Here is a 20,571-nt window from a genome sequence, read left to right on the forward strand (position 1 = left end):
ATGTCTGATAAAAGAACACAATTACAACACAGCAGAAACTGGATGAGTGAACACTTGACGCTAATTAATTTTACCTTCTTTTGTTGAGTATCTCCATCCTGCCCACAATCTACAGCAAGGTCCAGTAAAGCTTGTAAGCACAGCAGGCTTGACTTACCAGCCTCACCCAGGACCACCAGGCCCAGCCCAGAATCTACCCTGTCAACGTATACAAGGAGAAAAACCTGAAACCTGTGCATGATTTCTTACAAGAAATGCAAACATCAGTTTGCCAGTTTATTCACACTGAAATTTACTATCTTATTAAGTCCTAACAATAAAAATATCAGGCACATAACAACATAAATTGATTTCAAGACAAAGCTGACAAATAGAGGGTAATGTTTTACTGTGATATAAACAAAGGCAAGGACTCATTTTATTTGAACACATAAATATATGTTTTACAAGAAGGATATGAAATGGTTTCATTCTTTAGGCACTTACTTTATATTTTTGTTCCATTCTGAAAACTAAAAGACCTATTGGGTCTTTTTGTAGATAAATCACCATATGGAGAGACAGTGAATTGCTCAGAGATACAGCATATTTATAAAGGTGTTTATCTATCTATAGCTATTTACTTTGTAAATTTCATAATTATTGCACACTTTACATTATAGCACTCTATGGAACTTTGAACAGGGCTATAAATGAAGGTAACTACAACAGTGACCTAATGCTTGCATGTCTTGTGCACACAATACACAGAGAATATAAAATTTTTGATATGATGTGGAAATGCCTTGAAATGCCTGGGACTTCATTCATAAAAATAAAAAAGAATACATTTAAAAGCTTATCATTTGAATAACTTGCATATGTAAAGTCTCATACGTTTTAAACATATTATATTTAGGAACAAGTGATAGGTTTATTCCATGCTGAAAAGAGAAGAAAGGCTCCACAGCCAAAATGTTGTGTCTCCTTTCTTCTCTTTTCAGCATGGAATAAACCTATTACTTGTTCCTTTGCAGCCTACGCATGCTGACGCAGCTACCCACTTGAACATATTATATTTATATACTATACTTAAAACCTTATTGTTAGAATAACAAATGTTTGCAAATTGGTGGAGATCTGTTTATGATGGAAGAAATAACAGTAATGCAAATTGAGTTAAATGTTTTGTATTTTGTAGGTAATCAATCAATACAATCCTATACATTCCATATCCTTGTCTTTAAAATAAATCATTTTACATGAATTCATGATTTTACCTCTACTGTCAATTTATGGCTTCTATTATATATACAAGGACAACAAAGTTAGTTTTGACAGTTTTCACAGTTTTATGACCAAGAGTAAAGTTACATTTTAATAGATCATATTAAAGATAAAGACATAAAAATATATAGACAATTCATCAATATCAAGCTATTATGTACAAAAACTAGAGCAGCGTTAATAACGTTTGGCTCCATGCCCACAGAAAAGGAACTAGACAGCGCAATTAATTCTTGAAGAGGTAATGAATATACAGAACATTTATCAGGAGTAGATCATTGTGCACCAAATATTAATGTTCAAAACCTGCTTTAATAGAAAATACCTGAAGGTTCAAAACTTCTAAGTTGTTCTGATTGTGATCCAAAGTATTTATGGTTTACATAATAATGTTATTCATAGTATTTACAAGATATACTATGCGACTTATCCTGTGTATAAATATTATGTGCCTAGAATTGAAAAATAACTTCAGATACACCATAAATCTAACCAACAGGAAGATCCGAAATGATGAGTCTTAATCTTTGTAGTGAATAACTGATGGTTAGATATGGATAGAAAGAATAAAGGAAAACTGATACAATGAGGGAGTGGAATAATTCAAACACGATTACTATTGACAGAGCTCCTATTTTAACATGAATCTATAAGAAAATATGCAGATCTTAAAAATCTGAGTATTTGATCAAATTAAATAATTTCAAATAATCCATAGATATCTATAATAAACTGTACATTTGCTGTAAATAATTTGCTGTTAGGAATGAACGTGATAGGAAAAGATGAAGATGATATCATAATGAGTAAAGAGTACTTGTTGAAAATCACTCAGTGTTGAAGGCAGTCGTAACTAACAACTATACCCCCTGTGGCATAGTGGTACTCTGTGGTGTTCTCAGTCAGGATGCTGTGAGAATCAGTGCCAGAACTGATGGATGTTATAACAGGAAGGTTTTTATCCCTCCTTCATAGTGCAATTCTTACAAAACTAAGATAAGTTAATTAAGAACTGGTGGTCCCAAATAGGGGCAATTCTAACTAGAAAATTCTGTTGCCTCTAATTTTGTGAACCCAAAATTAAAACAGAAAAAAAAGTGTAATCTCAAATATATTGCAACTATATTGCAAAATGTAATGCTTAGAATTGAACATACTTAAAAAGATCACTACCCATTCATTGTCTGTAGAAACAGTTATGTCTTGCATACCAGTTTTTCTGCTGAAGCTCCTCTTGCAGGAGGACTAGATGCTGCAAAACGTCTTTGAGCTGCTTTATATTGTTTTGCACACAATACCAGCTGACCAGGCAATGCCACAGCACTTGATTAACGCCATCATCTTTCTGGTCAACTTCACCAGGACATTGACTGGGAGAACCTGTAGAGGGCTAAATGGATTTACTCATTTAACACAAAATACCAATCATTTCATATAATCAAAGGGCAGGTTTGCAGTGTATTTTGGATAAAAAAACATTTAATTAATATACACTTTATTACCATTACCATTGGAACAACAGATAAGAATAAAGACACTTTAGTCAATGTAGGTTCATTAAAGGTTTCTTTAGAACTGAAAGACCTTATCTTTCTACACAGCTAGGGGACCCTATACGTTTTCTGCCAAAACACAGTATCGAAACTCACTATTTAAGCTCTTCCCAGAAATATTATGTGGGATTTACAACAGGACAGGAATCTGTTTAAATGATATAACATTTGGTACAGGCATTCATCTCTTGGTTGTTCCTTTTTATTCCTAATATATGTTTTGGCTTCACCACACAATGGTATCCAATAGTATACAATTTATGCCCACTGTATGTACTGGTAGCATGATGAAATAGTATTGAGATATCCTTTTCTAAGTATTCATTCACCTTGCTGTTTCCAAACAGCTGGAAACAGCCAAAAATAGTTGCTACAGTCCCTTTAATACTAAAGCATTGAGATAGGGTATAATGTTCTTGGAGATCTGTTCATCAACAAGGAAACAACAATGTTTACAAACAGAGAACTGTCATGGACATATTGTTAATGCTTGCTCCACATAAATAAAAGAACAATAGAGTCCAAATAGTGTGCTGTGTAATACTGCTTTTGACAAAATTCTATATTTAATTTATTTCATTAAATGGACAGGCTTAATTAAACTAACATCAAGTTCTTGTGTAAAACAATCCTAGTTCTTACACTTAAAAAGTAAGCTGGAGCATTGGAAACTGTCTATAGCACTTTGAGGATTTATTTTTTAAAAGTTATATATTTTTAATTTAATTTTGTGACTCAATCTATCTTTCAAGGCACATTTTCATGATGAACTATTTCAATTATTAACAAACTATTTTCTGTGTTTCTACAGTACATTCCAGTATTTTCAATATAAAAATGTTTATAAAAGCATTTTACATTTAGTGGAGGACATTTAATGTTTTGTGTAATGAGTTTTTCACATTTTTCACATTTCATACTAATATTTGCACAGATACTGTCAAGCATTAGTTTAATAATTTGTCATTTTCTTTGTAGTTTTTGGTGCTTTTAAATTTAACATGAGATTGAGAAGGGGCCAAATAAATTAAAGAATTAAAAGATTATAGGGTGTATAGTCATTATGGATATTGTTTTTTTGTGAACTAATTTCTCAAAAACATAACCAAAATAACAATACATTTTAACACCTCCTGACCCCTCATTTACACACTCTGAATTCCCAAGAAAGAAAATCTACAATAAAAGCAAACAGATCCAATAAAAGTACCATTCAATAAAGGTTTAACTACTTAGGTATAAGTAACCTAAACCTCCAGTATTCCATCCCCAGCAACACAAATCCAAACCGTGAGGAGATCCATATTAAAATAACATCAAGATAGGCTAGGGTCCAGTGCTCGCAGGGACGCTAGCCTAGCCTAGACAAGTTTACCAACTCCCAAAGTACCAACTCCATTCTACTGCAATCAAACCAGGACAAGTCTGGTGCCTGCTGTTGCGAGAGCCAACTTTGAACTTTGACCAAAAGCATGAGCTGACCAAAGAATCCTCTTGCCAGGAACAGTGGAAAAAAAAGAAACCTGTGTCTAGAACACAACCACATCTGGACATTCTGAAAATGTGTGTAAAAGGGTACCTATTTTAGCTTTACATGAAAGCACCTACAGTGCAAAGGTTTGGGGTTTTACTCCAATGACACTATCAATATCAACTGAAAGGCCTGACTGTAGTAATGGTGGCTGAGATCAATTCATTTTACACCCACACAGAGCAAAAAAATAGCTAACAGGATGGAGAGACATTTTTTTACACAAAACATTTATATTTCTATTCATATTGTTTGCATGGAGTGACATGTAAGGTTGCATATTGCTGACAGGAACAGGAGCAGAAGCAGATTAACAGACAGCCTGAGCAAGTGGTGGGGATAAAATAATAATAATAATAATAATAATAATAATAATAATAATAATTGCTTATGCTTATATAGCACTTTTCTGGACACTCCACTCAAAGCGCTTTACAGGTAATGGGGACTCCTCTCCACCACTGCCGATGTGCAGCATCCACCTGGATGATGCGACGGCAGCCATAGTGCACCAGAATGCTCACCACACATCAGCTATCCAGGGGGAGGAGAGCAGAGTAATGAAACCAATTCATAGATGGGGATTATTAGGAGGCCGTGATTGGTAAGGGCAAATGGGAATTACACCCCTACTCCTTTCGAGAAACGCCCTGGGATTTTTAATGACCAGAGAGAGTCAGGACCTCGGTTTTACATCTCATCCAAAGGAAGGCGCCTGTTTACAGTATAGTGTCCCCGTCACTATACTGGGGCATTAGGACCCACATGGACTGCAGGGTGAGCACCCCCTGCTGGCCCCACTAACATTTCTTCCAGCAGCAACCTTATTTTTTTCCCCAGAGGTCTGCCATCCAGGTACTGACCAGGCTCACACCTGCTTAGCTTCAGTGGGTTGTCAGCTGTGAGATGTAGAGTGATGTGGCTGCTGGCCATTTTAGATTAATCCCAAGCACACCTGTGAAAAATATTCTGATTCAAATCTAAAATCTAAAATTCGGCAATCCATTTTAACATAACATCACAGTTCTTGAAGGATTAGTGTAAGCAAGCTATTCTGTTTAATTTAATCACATCTGACCTGTGTCTTAGGTCTGTTACACATGCAATGCTTGATATAACTGGTGAGGGTATCAATTTATTCCTTATGCAATCTACTCAGACACAATCTTTCAATCTTTCAGTGCCTATGTGTCCTTGGAAATAAATAAATGCTCCATACTAAGATATAATTTGTTTTTATTAATATACTGCAAAACAAAGTAGGATTGATTTTACTTATACTGAGACAGTGTGGCATTAACTGAAACTTTCTGTACCCCAAAACACCAATTTTTCAGATAATTCCCTAAATCATTTTCTTATTTATATATTACTGAAAGTGGAACTTTTCCCAGGAGGTCTCTCATCCAGGTACTGACAAGGCTCACACCTGCTTAGCTTCAGTGGGTTGCCAGTTGTGAGTTGCAGAGTGATATGGCTGCTGGTAAATGTAAATGTACGTTAAAGCAAAAGTGCTTTAAATATTAATCATGCAGGACTGATAATACTGTATGTAAAAAATAATAATGATAATAATAAACCAATACCTCCTCCCAAACAATTCTCCTATATAAACCTAAAGGGCAACCCGGTGCATGCAGGTTCCTTCCTCACAGCTAAGTCAGTTTTGACCAATTTTCCTATAAACTAAATGATAAAAATAAACGATGACAAAAAAGTTTAAATAGATTTGACAACCATCCTTAAATATGTATATTTTCTAAAATCTTCTTTCATTTCAGGACACAAGGGAGCTGGAGCCTATTCTATCAAGCAAAAGGCTCATGGTAGAATATGCCCTCAAAGGAATGTGAGTCCAGCGCAAGGAAGACAGATACAAACACAGTCATCCACACACTCACACCAGGGCCAGTTTTCCCAATGGCCGATCAACCTACCGGTATGTTTTTGGACTGTGGGAGGAAACTGGAGCACCTGGAGAAAACCGATGTGAACACAGAACATACAAACTCCATGCAGGTAGCACCCCAGGTCCAAAACTAGACTCAGGGCCAAGCTCCACAAACCAGCAATGCTAACCATTGTCCCATCTAGAATTTACAGTTTTTAGAGTTATACTGAACAAGCATACAAAGTTCGGGTTCATTGCCATAGCTTGAACAGAAAAGCAAACCTGTTTCAGGGAAATAACATCACTGAATAACAGTTTGGTTTAACTCTGTGAGAGATGGAAAAAACAGTTTCTACATAATTGAAATGCCAGGCATGAAGCCTTCTGAATTAAAATGGGACTAAATTACTCAACACTCTGAAGTGGAAAGAATGGAAAGAAAAGGATAAGATTTCTTGTCAGGATTAGAGTACCTTTGCCAAGAAAATACATTAAAGAACAGTGCAACAGCTTCAGAAAAAGATTTGAAAGCTTCAGGTTTTATGCGACATCACTGCGAATTGCTAAAAAAGCCACACTTACCAGATGAGGATCTGGTATTATTTGCCTATACGTCATGTGGACATTATAGAACAGATAGTAGGAAGCTGCACAAAAAGATCAGTCTAACTATGAAACTATTCAGTACAAAGATGTATTACCTCACAGAAGAGCTTTGCGAGATTCACATGTTTGTGTTGCAAGCTGAAGAAAGTAGACATTGCTTAATGTGTCTTGCTCCTGGCCTTTGTGCAGCACACGTAGCAAAGCAGGATCAATGAACATTTTTAATTTTGCAAACAGCTCAAGGAAAGAACAACCAGTAACCGGTTTTTCAAGTTAAGAAAGTAATGAGGACTGCCATGATGACCCACTGCCTTTGGCATTGAAAGGTATTCGCACGTAAGCACGTGCAACAAAAACTACAGGAATGAGATATTAAAGATTGCAAATCAGTAAACACAGTAAAGATCATGGCTGCGAGCTTACTTTTTTTTTCATTCTTTGAGTGAAGAAATGGGAGCTGAGTGCCAGCATTTGTTATTCCATGATGAAGCAGATCAATACCAATCAAGAAGTTTTAAGTCTGACAAATGTGTCTGTCAACCACCGTGTCAATGTGTCAACCAAAGTCAAAGCATTAAAATGTACTTTTTGATTAAATATTAATGCTTTCAAATAGAAAACTAAATAAGCCCCAAACTGGTTGCATATACTTAATGTATAGTGTTTAGTTGGTTCCAATACTTGACATGTTTTCTGATTCTAATGTCTCTCAGTATATTTCGCTTACAAACATGTTTGATATGTGACATGGTTACTTCTATAGCATTTAATATTATGAGTTAAATTCCAAACTTTGAATTCCAAGTCCAAATTTCTAATGTTTCTGGAAGTTCACAAAATATTGTTTGGATTTGCAGGTGAATCACGGTGTAGAAAGCCTAGAAACTCCTGACATAAGTGGTTCTAATGATGGGACCAATTAAAGCAGTTAAAGTGGGTGGCCATGATAAGTGCCCTTGGAAATTAAAAGCTATGAAACACAACTGATAACTGTTAATATCATTGCTAAAGGGCTGGCATATACAGTAATATTTCCTGATCCCAAATCCATTCCATCTAACACCAGCCATAGACATTCCCATTCATCAAGTCAAACATTTTCTTAAAAATGCATCCACTTAAAGAACAGGACAGGGGAAGTAGCATCTATAGTATGATATGGAGCAGGCTGTGAACATGTCAGATTGTAGAATACTACTGACCACATAGACCCCACCCACCAACAACATGATAGCACCTTATATAGCTTGGTGTCAGAACAAATAAAAAAAACAGGACAATACCTTTCTCTTCAATAAATGGGTACAATGGTAGTATTAACATCCCTCTGAAATGAACGTCTTTTAATATTAATATTATTACAAGCAGAACTGGACCTAATTAGGCTAAATAAAATGTCTGAAGGAATAGATAGATAGAGAATACTTTATTAATCCTGTATGTGCCATCAATGCCACATTTACGCTTTGTCTAGTCCTCAACTTCCTCCTATGCCGAGATGGAGGACACAGGCACCTCCAACAGAGCTCCCTCTGCTGGAAAAAGACTAGGCAAACAAAGAGATCAGAGAAGTCTTGTACTCTTCCCCTGATCAAATTGTATAATTTAGAGGGAAACACACAATGTGAGTTACCTGCATGGCATCTGTAAGTAGTTCCACCTGTATTAATCTGGACCTATTCGTGTTTCCCTTGTGCTGATCTAACGACCAGAATATCTGTAAACAATGTATTAATGCAGATCCTCAAAGCTAGTAAGTGGCTAGCTCAACTTATTGCAACCTACCATGTCTAAGGTTCCCTGAAAGAAGATCACAGTTCAAAAACAGTTTTGTTAAAATTAACAAAAAGAAATTGCACACCTACCTGTACTGAATCAATTGAATGCTTCTTCATGAAAATATCACATTCACACATAATTTCTCCAGTCTGTAATATGAAGTGAACAGCAAAGAGAACATTTGGAAAAGGTTTATAGCAGGGCTCACACTGGGTAAGAGCTAAAAAGAGAAAGGAAGCAAAGTGTTCAGAAACAGTTATCTGTAATGTATTTCTGATTTTCACTCAAAGGCTTTTTCCTTACCCCACTGTTTAATTTCACTGAATTTAATTGTGAGTGGTTGTTGTCATTGTTCAATTTTAAGACATTGGTGAAATTTAATAACCTTTGCAATATGAGCTCTAAATTATCTCTTTATTGTTAGTAAAATGTTTGTATTTCTCCTTCAATAATATCTGGAGACAGGCAAACAAAACCCAGAATTCCCCTAGATTTTAGTTTTACTGGAAATAATAAAGATGTTTTTTATGACTTAAAAATAAATTAGAGCAAAGCAAACAGACACCACTGTTGGTGATCAATTAGCTTTTATCACACATCTATGCAATTATTTATACTGTTTGTCTAAGCAAAAACTGGCTCCAAAGTTGATAAGAAGCAAGAAACATAATTGTGCAAGTATTTACTAAAGCTACAGTATTCTACTGAAGTGCTCTTCAATGATTCACCTCTGCCTGAAAGAAACATTTTATCACATCATGTGGAGTGTTATGAAATTGGAAAGCACTAATGACAGGCCACCTACAGAGAAAGTCATTAACTTCTGTGCTCTGATACACTGAACAAGAAAATTATGTGTATATGATATCCAATGACAGCAGGTAAGCGTAGCTTATATCTGCATTTCATATCTGCTTGATTCTTTCTTTATTATTGCGCCAAGTCCATCTTGCTTAGAAATAAGGGGAAAAAAATAAAATGATTCTAATTAAGATGCATGTAAATGTTTACCCAATTAATACATTTTACAGAAAAAGCCTTGTGGGATTTTGTGTCCCAGTGCATTTAAGACCTTTTACAACCCAATTGCTTCAAAGGTCTGAGGTAAAAATAAGTTAAAGCCTGTTAAAAGAAATGCAGTATTTTAAAACTTTTCTATGCATGCAATGCTTGCAATGCAATGCAAATGGAAAGAAATTATGAAATGCCACCTATGGAGAAAATAACAAATATTCCTGGTGAAATCAATTATTTCTCTTTAGTTTGGAAACAAAAGGAAGCAATGACCTCTTGTGGTCAAAACTTGAAGTTCAGCCCTGAGAACTTAAAAAACATTCAAAAGCATTATGAACTTCTACAGTTAATTTTCCATTACATTGTTAAAATATTTGTGGATATATCTACAGTCAGTAATTAAGTTATTCGGGAAAACACATTAACTTTAAAGAAAACAAATATAGTATGCTGTATTGTTGACTTTTTATATCTCAATATATAATATATATAATTATACGGTTATCATGTGCAAGAATTGCATTACTTTATTTTTAATTTTACATAGGATATCTACAAATTACAACCACATATCATCTGGCAGACACGCAATTTAACAGGTCATCCAATACAGAACCATAAGTGTGATTTTAGCTAATAATGTGCCTTCCTATAGACGAATCATACTGTTTCCCTTCAATACAAAAAAACAGCCCTTGAAAAGTATGGGATGAAATGCATTAAGGTTTCTGGTGATTATTTTTTCAAATCTGCCAGCCTAGACAGTGGATGCAATATCTCTTATCCCCACACTGCCCTTAAGAGTCATAGCAGTGCTGCTCCAGCATTTTTCCACATTACTTAAGCTTGCACCTACTGTATGATCAGTGCTCTACTGCCCACTATATCTATGCACTATAGTGTTTCAATCTGGTAATTGTGACATCAATGCCTTCTTGAGATATTTTGTGCCTCGTTGAGATACTTGCCACCCAGTTGCCAGACCTTGGCATATTTGTTACATGCTCAGTGCATCGGCAAACATAGGTATTTCTTTTACTACAGAGAGTTCCTTAGTATCTACAGTAGAACCACTGTACACTCTCTCCATTTGCCCCAAGTGAGACAGTACATTGTCTGTGATTCAGCACCCCTATGCATCTCATGCTACAACTCTAACTTGGTGCCTGGACACACTCCCCATGCCTCTCCACAGCAGCTCCTCATGGAGGTCAACATACTATATTATCATCAATTCCCAACAGACACAACAAAGTAGTGACTGACCCTCCATGGATGACTCAGAGCTCACCAAAGATTGCCTTGTAGCCAGAGACTCCAACTGTGATGCAGTAACCAGATCCCCTGGTGGGAAAACAGCTGCTCAAGACTTGTACCTGGTCTGTTCCTACTTTGATACCCTGTCTTCTTTCTAGGGGCCTCAGAAGTTTTCTGGGTTCATGGAATGCAAAAGAGAAAGACTTCTGGTGCTGGACTACCATGGTTCCTCCTGAACTGCACAAAGGTTTCTGCCCTGTCCAGCACGTATGGTAACGGAGACTAAATTCCTACAAATGATCTACCACTTGTCCAACCCTATACAGCAGTGCCTTGTAATGGATGCTGACTTCTGTAAGACCTACCAAGCTGGTGTTCAAGCTGCTGAGAAGCTGAGAAGTGGAGAGATGTCATCCTAGCTCTTAACTCTTGCATGACTCCACCTGAACTGCCTGGATGACAAGCTGGTATATGCTCAGTCCTTAACTCTGAACAGTACACATTTCTTGTAACTGATCACATCAAGCAGCTTGGTTTCATTAAAAAGTGTCTGGCATTTTCCATTAAAATGTTGTGAGATGAGACTGAGAACAGAGTGAAAAAGAAGAATGTGGAAACAAATACACTCTGACAACAGGACACATTGAGACCAAACTGATTAAAACAGATAACAATGCACTCATGACACTTTGTGACAAACAGCACAGAGAGTAGGTGTGAAGAACTGGGACAGAACATTTCCAGAAATCATCAATCACTTCCTTCCATTATCATTTATTACTAGCAGGGGCTCTAGCAACATAGGGCATGGGACAGGACTTTACCCAGGACAAGACACCAGTCCATTATAGTCACAGATTAACTGATAGAACTTAATATGCTGCACATAGAATTTCTAAACCTTGTCAATGGTCTAAGAAGTTCAGAATTACATTCAATTTTTGCCCTTGGATTGGATATGTATAAGATGTGAAAACAGTTAAATGCTTAATTCTGTCACTGTATTAGCATGACTGTCAAAATCTGAGAGGAATGAAACCCTAGGACACCCTCCTCCACGTTTCAAGACTTTTCAATATGTGTGGAACAACTGTTTAAGATCTAAAAATACAATGGTGAGCAACTAGGATGACAAATAACTTGCCATGAGGTGGATGACAAAGTGTTCCGACACATACTCATGATCGTTTCACCTGAACCCAGACATCCAACCTCAAAATCAACAGACTGCCCAACACATATTATGGAAGTAGATTCAATAGGATATTTCTGCTTTTCTTTGCCAAATCAAGACTGAAATCCAATCAAGCATCTCTGGAGTGACATCGATCGTCAGATTCCTGCTTTTCAAACCAGAACAGAGCTTGAGTGAGAACTCATGTAGACATTTTGTATGCAGTACTGAAATTGTGACTTCTTCAACTGACCTCATCTCACCAAGAGGAGCTCAAACACAAAGGCTGACATTTCATTGGGAAAGTAATATTAATTACATTTTTTCTAAATAACAGAAGTATAGTATAACATTACAGAATAATGCATTATGAATGAAAAATAAAATGTCAAAATTCATCCAGGTTATGTGTATGTTTTCTATTTCTGAGAGTACTTATCAGTTTGTCAACAATTAAGGCAGAAATAAATTACTTGGAAATGAAATACATTTTGAATACATTCACAAATTGTATATACATATCGTATATGTAAAAAAATCTTACCTTTTAAGAAATTAAGAAGACGGAATTTATTTTCTGTATATCCATTCAAACAATTTGATTTATGTAACAGAAATAGTCTCAAAAAAATAAGATGTCCAAGCTTTAAGAAAGGAAGAATATAAAAGAAAAAATAAGAAAATAATATCCATCACCTATTATCCAAATAATAAATAATATGATTTAATAGTAATGTGCACTGACATACACCACTGTGTTCGTACCTCACATAGTTATGTAAATCATATATAGCACTATGTAGCATTTAGGATACACACAATAAGCAAGAATGATTCTGTACAAGCAAAATAGCCAGTACTGATTTATTCAACATCCTGGTGTGCAAATCTTAATCTTCTTAAAAATAATATTTGAAGCTTTAAAAATTGATAATATTGGTGGTTGTGTTTTGCTTTTTATTGTCTTTTTATTTGCTTTTCAGATATCTTAAGACCTAATTAATTATAGAATTATGATACTGTATTATATTATGTACAGAATAGTATAATATTCAATTAGACAATTAGACATTATATTTTAAAATAATCATGTTTACTCTGATCCCACTTATATCCAATTAGAGGTATAATTGAATAATTATAAAGAACGTATAAAAATAGACTGATCTCAAATTGCTTTTTCCTGTTTCAGCCCCCTCCTCCCTTCCCTTAATTTCTATTGCTGAAGAGGCCATCAACAGCGACTGCAGGTTCCTAAAGTTACCTTTAACATCTTGACTTCAGAGCTGTACAGAAAGGGCTTCTGCACTGTGTCCGTGCAGAGCCAGTAGAGAACAGACTCTGCAAGGTAGAAAAGAACTGGCGCGTGCTCATCATGCACAGGAGCTTGATCCAATGAAATCAAAAGAACATCCAAAGATTCTTTGACAAAATAGAAAAAAAATAGCAATCAGGTTGGTATTTCGGCAATAAAGACAAAAACCCAACGTTAGTTGTCACTGTGGAGCTCGCAGAAGGTCAAACAACAAGCAGCCCTGTCAGGCAGGAGTGACAAGAGAGCACGTACTGTGTGAGAGCTCAAACAACAAGCTGAGCTGATTAATATTTAGTGATTAAAAATTGGGGGAGTATAGATAAGAAAATGACTGTTACTTCTAAATTTAAAATAGTAACATTGGAAGAATTCTGCACATTTTAACCACTTACCATCTTGAATTTTACCTCGGCACAGAGCAAGTAACAAAAGCTCTGTCCAGGCAAGTGGGAAGTCAACATGGTCTCCATGGCCTTGAGAATTCAATCCAGCTCTACGCTTTTGTAGGCATAAACAGAATAACGTTATGTCTATTTTGTGCTACATTCAACACAAGTAAGGAAGAGATGTTTGCTACTGTCTTTGCTAAATAACTTTGTGTTGAAGAAAACCGATAAATACATGTTGAGTTAAGTCACAGAACTGGGACAACAGGTGAAATATTCATATGAGTTTTGAGCGGTGCGATAAGGAATAAGTGTGACAAATCCCAGCAAAAAAAGTTCAAATTGTTCTCTCCTATTTTAAATTTCCAGTAATAATCTTTTAACTGTGAAATCCAACTGAACAAGACAGAGCTAAGTTTTGGAGAAAACTTAATTTTCTTTTAGCCTTAAAACATTACGTTTCAAGAAGCTGACACTCATAAGACTACAAATAGTGGGGAAATAAAATCAAAAGTTATCCTAAAAAACACTGAAACAAGCAACTCTGCCCAGTCGCTGAGTAAATCTTAGTCAAGGCATCTCCAACCTTGGCTCTGGAGAAATAAGCAAGTAATCTGTTGAATTAATGGAACTCTGTTCCTTGACAATTGAAGGGTATTCGGATTTGTGCAAATAATGATTGTTTTATTACTTAATTTAACAAACCAACTAACTAACTGACCTACCACCTAATTGTTTAACTGCCTTAAAATTCAGAATGAATGTAAGTCTTCAATAATTATAATTTTAATGGTTACCTTAAAAAAAACCTACAGGACTAGGACTCTCCAGAACCAGTGTTAATCTTTCTCTTAGTCATATTTTTAGCTACAAAGTCTACAACAAATACACACAGAAATAAATATAACAAATTGATACAAATCAGGCGAGAAGGAAATGTACTGTACCATGCTTCGTCTAAGCATTTTTCTTGCTTGATCCACAGAGTGTTCCTGTTCCTCAGGTTCCTGCACACTGTTGTATTTCTTGATGAATTCCTCAGTTATTTCAAAGGGGTTTCTAAACACAGAAGACCCCCCCCCCCCCAAAAAAAAAATGATGCCCACAGCCTAGATAAGCGATGCATAAGAAATATATGCATAATTCCAAAATAAAAAATGGCACACGTTTCTAGTGCCCAAGGCATACTGTATGTAAACAAGCAGCAGTAGCAGTCAGAGAGCATGTGAGTAGAGAGACCCCTGGTGGGCTGAAGGAGTATTGGTCAAAGGGGGGTCTCCTCCTGCATAAGGAACATCTCTCTCTCCGTGGAGTCATTACTCCTGGTAAGAGCGATTAACAAGTGTGAGCTTCCTAATACTGGCACTCTGGCTGTTGTAGTGGTAGTGGTAGATGATTTGTGTTTGTGTTGCCATTTTTGTTAAGGACAAGACAACCCGACTGATACCTTGGCTTGGTTAAAGAAACAACTGGATAAGACTTTGGATCAAACCTGCTACTAGCAAAAAAATGTGCTGGATGGGCTAAAGGGCCTCCTTTACAACCTGTCTTACATTGATCTTTATCACTAATTTATCGATTATTAATATAAATTATTGATCTTTACCATTTATGATACTATTGTGGTACCGATGACTTTATTTTATTCAACTCAGTGTCCTTAAGCACTTTAGTCCTGAGAACTCATCAGAATTCTGTTGGATTGCAGTATAGTCACCTGTGATGACTGTATTGTATATATGTATTACGGTATATATTCATAGCACACACATATCTGTCATTTTGATGACTGTTCAAATGGGGAGATGCGTCAATGTGCATTAGCTGCAAAAGAACATGTAAAGGTTAATTTTCACGTTGAAAAGTAGAAATGACTTTTCAGCTACAGTATTGAGCCTTCTTCTGGTGTACAGGAGAGAGAGTAGAGTTGCAGGAGAAGGTGAGAATGGGCACAGGGCAGGTGAATATGAATATCCAGACAAAGAGAGATCAGGGGAGAGGTGTGAAAAACTGAAAACCCGTATATGAATGGAGAAGACTTTTTAAAGTAATTGAGAACAAAGGTGTGATGTCAAGTTAAGGATAATCTTTACCCCTGTTGCTTTTCTGGAATAGGAGTCCTAAAATGAACTCCTGTGTGGTGACATTTTGGTTGGCAGAGGTTTAATGTGAAAATGCTTAGTGAGATCTTTGCTCTTCAATGTTCTCACATGCTCTTACTCTTACAACACTGTTGTAAATGGCAGAGCATTTTTTGCAAAAAATGCAGCAGATGAGATCACTCTGTATCTAACTTGTTCTCTGGTGATTTTGATGCTATATACATATTTGCAAGTTGTGATACTACAGTATCTACATATTTGCAAGTTTTATATGACAAAATTTAGGTTACATTTTTAAAGCAGTCTCTGTCACAGGAAAAGGTTCCTAGTGTGGATGGTAACTGTTGGTGGTTAAAAGAACTGTGGACAAGAAGGATGTGACTTTGTAGACAAAACAGAATAATAAGAACATTTTTAATCTAAATGCTTCCTTACCTGCTAGGGCTAATCTTAGCATTTTGAGATGCTTCCAGTTCTTGAGCCTTTTTAAGCAATCTTCTTTGTAGATCTTCTTGATGGGTTTGGGATATAATCCCAAAGTTGTGAACTACTGGAATTTTGATGATGGGCATCTTCTTTTGCTAGTAGGTTAGATGTTTTATTTCTAAAAGAAGAAACATTGTGTTTACACAAATCATTAAAGTACTAATTAATCTGAGTTTTCAGGAGGTAATGTTTCTGTATAATATTCTTCTAGACAGCTATGTGCTGCGTACCCTACCCATCTTTTTAGATAAACCAAAAACCTTATTTTGAATGAATTTCAGTTTTTGGTTTGCCTTCTCAAGGAAAACGTTTTTATTTTTTAAATACATCCGAAATTACACTCTTACCTATTTTGATTTCTGACCAAAGCTTTCTAATAAAAAAACATTGAGTGCTATAGGGGGAAAAAATCATTTTAATTGTGAAAATGAAGCGTCTTTAGAATTTGTTTCACAAGATCCGATACTTCGAGCAGAAATCGTTTGTTTTGGTGTTGCCATGACTGCAGAGAAAATATTCAATCCAAAACACAAGTCATTACAACGCGGTAGTTTCTTTATCTTTAATCGTCAGAACATTTCATATAAATAGTTTCCAACTTACATAGTGGTGGAAGTTATTTCTTACCCGAAAGGCTGTCGATTAAAATAAATCATTTTCAGGTATGATGTTAGTACTACGATTCCCAGAGCCCTTTGCTTTAGAGGGAGGGGGAAGGAAGTACTTCCGGTTTTAGGGAAGGTTCGACAGTGCTGTTTCCTTGTTTCTTGTTTTGCTGGAAGAGCTTGCACGCTTTTTGCTGTATGTGTAATTTTGTCAACACATTTACAATAGTTTGAGATTAGTGAATAAATCCTTCCACTCTAGAGCTACTGTTCTGCTTTACCCCTGACAATCTTCGTTTGTGTACTCCATGACTTCACGCCGGCCCGAGAGCTTTGATGGCTTAGGTTATAGAGGTAGGGAGGATCCTGTTCATGGAGGGGGATACACGGGAAGGTCATTTAATAACTCATCTAGCGCAGATATGCAGCACTGGGTAACGACACCACCCGATATTCCTGGGAGCCGAAACCTGCACTGGGGAGAACGAACCCCACAATATGAATCAGCTGCATCCACAGTCCCCGGTTCCGAAGAGACTCAGCAGATTTCTACTGGACCATCTGGTGGTAAGGAGACAACAGTGCAGTGTAACAGTCAAGTGCATCTGATCATTATGACCGTTTAGAAGCAGTTTAACGTCCGCAGCAATATTTAATCCTTTCATTTAAAACTGTTCTTTTAAATACATGCATTTTTTCCGTAACCTTACCAACGATTTCAAAATACTTTAAAGGAATAATTTAAGGAAAAATGTATAATTGCTGACTTTATTAAGGCAGCTTTGGGTAGGCCCATTTCTGCCAAGGGAGCAAAAGACAACGTTGAACTAATTGGCTTAAAGAATAAATAGATTTTAAATAAGAGGCAAGACACTGCATGGTTCAAGTTAACGTAATTGGAGGTTTTCAGCATTTGGTGAATAACGAAAGCGTCAGGGGTTTGTCGTAGCATAGGAGCGGGAATAAACTAGCGAACCCTTAGGGATAATTAAGGGGCGTTTCTTTTATGGACGGGGTAAAAATCGAAGCAGGTCGGAAACGCAGTTTAAACAATATATTTGATTTTGTTAAGAGCTGGGAATTTAAAGGTATTCGTACGGATCACTGTAGGTCTGTCTTCGAACGTGGTATTGACCCAGTCTGTCTGTAGAACAGTAATGCTGATCAAGACACGCAACTAATGGTTCCGAAAATGCAAACACATTGGAATGGATTGAGTAAGTCTTTAAATGTACGTTTCGGGATTAAAACTGTTTTATCACTAAACAAAGAGTTCTAGAAGTGCCAAATGAGAAGATAATTGCACATACAATACAACTAAGGAGGACAGTATGCAGTTGATACTGTATAACAAATTTAAACAACAACAATAATAAATTAATTCTCAATAAATCCACCGATACTGCCATCCACTGCGATTTCCAGGACCAGCAGTACCTAGATCTGCCCGGGTCACTCGGCTCCAAAGTTGTTTAGGGAGAAAAGTGAATTAAAAATAAATGCTGAGTGAGAAAATCGATATTGTTGAGAAATCTCAGAAATCCATTTTAAGGATGCTGAGTCAGAAAAGCCTATCCCATCGCTTTATGCACATTTGTGCATATCTTTACACTTTTTATTCTCGATTTTAACCGCTTTTAAGAATGATGAATTGTCATTGAAATAATGTTGCAGTGATGAAAAACAGTAAATCAGTTGCATTAGTTATACAATATAATTATGTGTGGCTGATTATTTTTCTGTTTTTGATACTAAGTGTAGCACTGCAGCTTTGCATATCAAGGGCATTGGGCCTGAATTCACATGTTTGTCTGTCTGCCCAGTGATGGACTGGCGTTCAGTAAAGGGTGTACCCTGCCTTGCACCTGTTGTTTGGCAGGATAGGCTTCAGCTCTCTGAGGACCCTGAGTTGGAAGAAGTGGTTAAAAATGAATGAATAGATGGATACATTAAAAGGGGACTCCTATATCAATGCCTAATACATCACCAACAGTATTTTGGGCATTTGTGTAGGTCACTAGGAGCACAAGTCAGCCCTAGAAAGCACAGGTGATAACTTATGCCTCTAAGTATGGTTACAAATGAGAGGTTACAAAACTGGTGAAAATCAGGATTTGACCGAGCAGTTACGTCAATAAGTGAAATAATTAGTCATAACCCCCAACTTGTAAGTGATTTCTAGCAATATACCCGAGTGGCTGGTATAATTAGAAGCACAGCTTTGGTGAGAGGAGTAATAATCCAGGCACACATGATTAAACAAAAAAGAATTACAATGACAAAACACAAACTATACAGTATTCTCTATATACAGTATACACACACCTGAAGAAGGCTCCATGACTGAAACGTGTTTTGTTTCTTTTTTTTCAGCATGGAATAAACTTGTTCCATTGCAGCCTATGCATGCTGACGCAGCTACCCACCTGAACTACTATGTACAGTATTTACAAACAAGGTGTTTCAGAGGCCTAACATTCTGGTCACCTAGAAAACCCTAGACTGCTGCTAAGCATTAAACTCTTAATGCCTACAGAGGCCACATAAGAGATTAGCTGCCTTCTAATGAAATACAATGCAACCTGCAGTTAAACCTCTCTCTGCACCCCGGATGCCACAAAATAAATGGGAGCCTATATCCCTATCCATTAAAATGAACCCTAAGCACAAAAGACATTTCTAACTGAGGTATGTTTCACTCAGGAAACACAAGTTCCCTAAAAACACACACCAGCGATCTCTCTCTAACAAGGTGCACATATTTACCTCCAGTCAGGTTTAATTTGGATGAACATGAAGTAGGGCTCTCGCCTGGTGCAAGCTTCAAGTCCCATCTCCTCCGGAAATCTGTCTCTCCTCTTCTTCTTCCCTGCTTCCTCTTCTTGAGCTCTTATTGTGATCTTATAGTGTGTCTGTATTGCTTCTTGACAATCATCACTCCACAACTTACCTAGGTATACAAAGTTACATTTTACCATTGTTTCTGCTGAAGAGACCCCCCAGACCTCAGCAAACATCCTCTCTGCTCTGAACTTAGAAGTGTGACACTGCCAAGTTTCACAAACTTTATCTTAAATATAAGAAGTACTTCTCAGTCACCTAAAGCTGTAACAGTATCATAATTATTACAAACTCTTTAAGGCCTCTTGCACAGGTTACTCAATAGGAATAAAGATCAAGCTGAAGTGTAATTCTCTTCTCCTGCTGTGAATAAGAACTCAGCTGTAAATGTCCCTCATGGATATGGGAGAGGTTAAATACAGCATTATATTATGTAGTTCAGGGGGGTAGCTGCGTCAGCATGCATAGGCTGCAAAGGAACATGTAATAGGTTTATTCCATGCTGAAAAGAGACCTGAAGAAGGCTCCATGGCCAAAACGTTGTGTTTTCTTTCTTCTCTTTTCAGCATGGAATAAACCTATTGCTTGTTCCTTTGCATTATGTTATGTTTCATATTCCCCTTTGTTCTGCAGTCTTTTTATGACATTTGTCTACATTTTGACAGGACTGAACTTACCCTGACTAATTCTGTTGCAATCGTCTGCTGTACTAGAATGGTACCAGTTGCACTACACAGAATATGTGTGAAGCAACGCATTTATATG

At 36.6% G+C, this 20,571-nt stretch overlaps 2 protein-coding genes across 5 annotated transcripts in view; one reads left to right on the plus strand and one right to left on the minus strand.

Annotated features, from left to right (window-relative positions):
- tmem232 (transmembrane protein 232) overlaps nt 1–17,054 on the minus strand; it is a 34,497-nt gene extending 17,443 nt beyond the window's left edge. Inside the window, exons 1-9 of one of the 4 annotated variants that reach the window (XM_015337938.2) lie at nt 16,988–17,054; nt 16,310–16,478; nt 14,720–14,831; nt 13,779–13,884; nt 13,336–13,493; nt 12,616–12,715; nt 8,713–8,846; nt 2,478–2,656; nt 75–198 (exon numbers count right to left, since the gene is read on the minus strand). In XM_015337938.2, the coding sequence (XP_015193424.2) occupies nt 75–198; nt 2,478–2,656; nt 8,713–8,846; nt 12,616–12,715; nt 13,336–13,493; nt 13,779–13,884; nt 14,720–14,831; nt 16,310–16,446 (1,050 nt within the window). In that variant the 5' untranslated portion in view covers nt 16,447–16,478; nt 16,988–17,054. Of the gene's footprint in view, nt 1–74; nt 199–2,477; nt 2,657–8,712; nt 8,847–12,615; nt 12,716–13,335; nt 13,494–13,778; nt 13,885–14,719; nt 14,832–16,309; nt 16,479–16,707; nt 16,853–16,963 lie in introns of those variants that run through there. The other 3 variants (XM_015337932.2, XM_015337939.2, XM_015337925.2) reach the window with 3 other exon arrangements.
- A 53-nt stretch (nt 17,055–17,107) lies between these two features.
- slc25a46 (solute carrier family 25 member 46) overlaps nt 17,108–20,571 on the plus strand; it is a 29,060-nt gene continuing 25,596 nt past the window's right edge. The window contains exon 1 of the mRNA XM_015337951.2: nt 17,108–17,532. Within this exon, the coding sequence (XP_015193437.1) occupies nt 17,274–17,532 (259 nt within the window). The 5' untranslated portion in view covers nt 17,108–17,273. The remainder of the gene's footprint in view (nt 17,533–20,571) is intronic.

Source organism: Lepisosteus oculatus, chromosome 3, assembly GCF_040954835.1.
Source record: "Lepisosteus oculatus isolate fLepOcu1 chromosome 3, fLepOcu1.hap2, whole genome shotgun sequence".
Taxonomy (NCBI): Eukaryota; Metazoa; Chordata; class Actinopteri; order Semionotiformes; family Lepisosteidae; genus Lepisosteus; species Lepisosteus oculatus.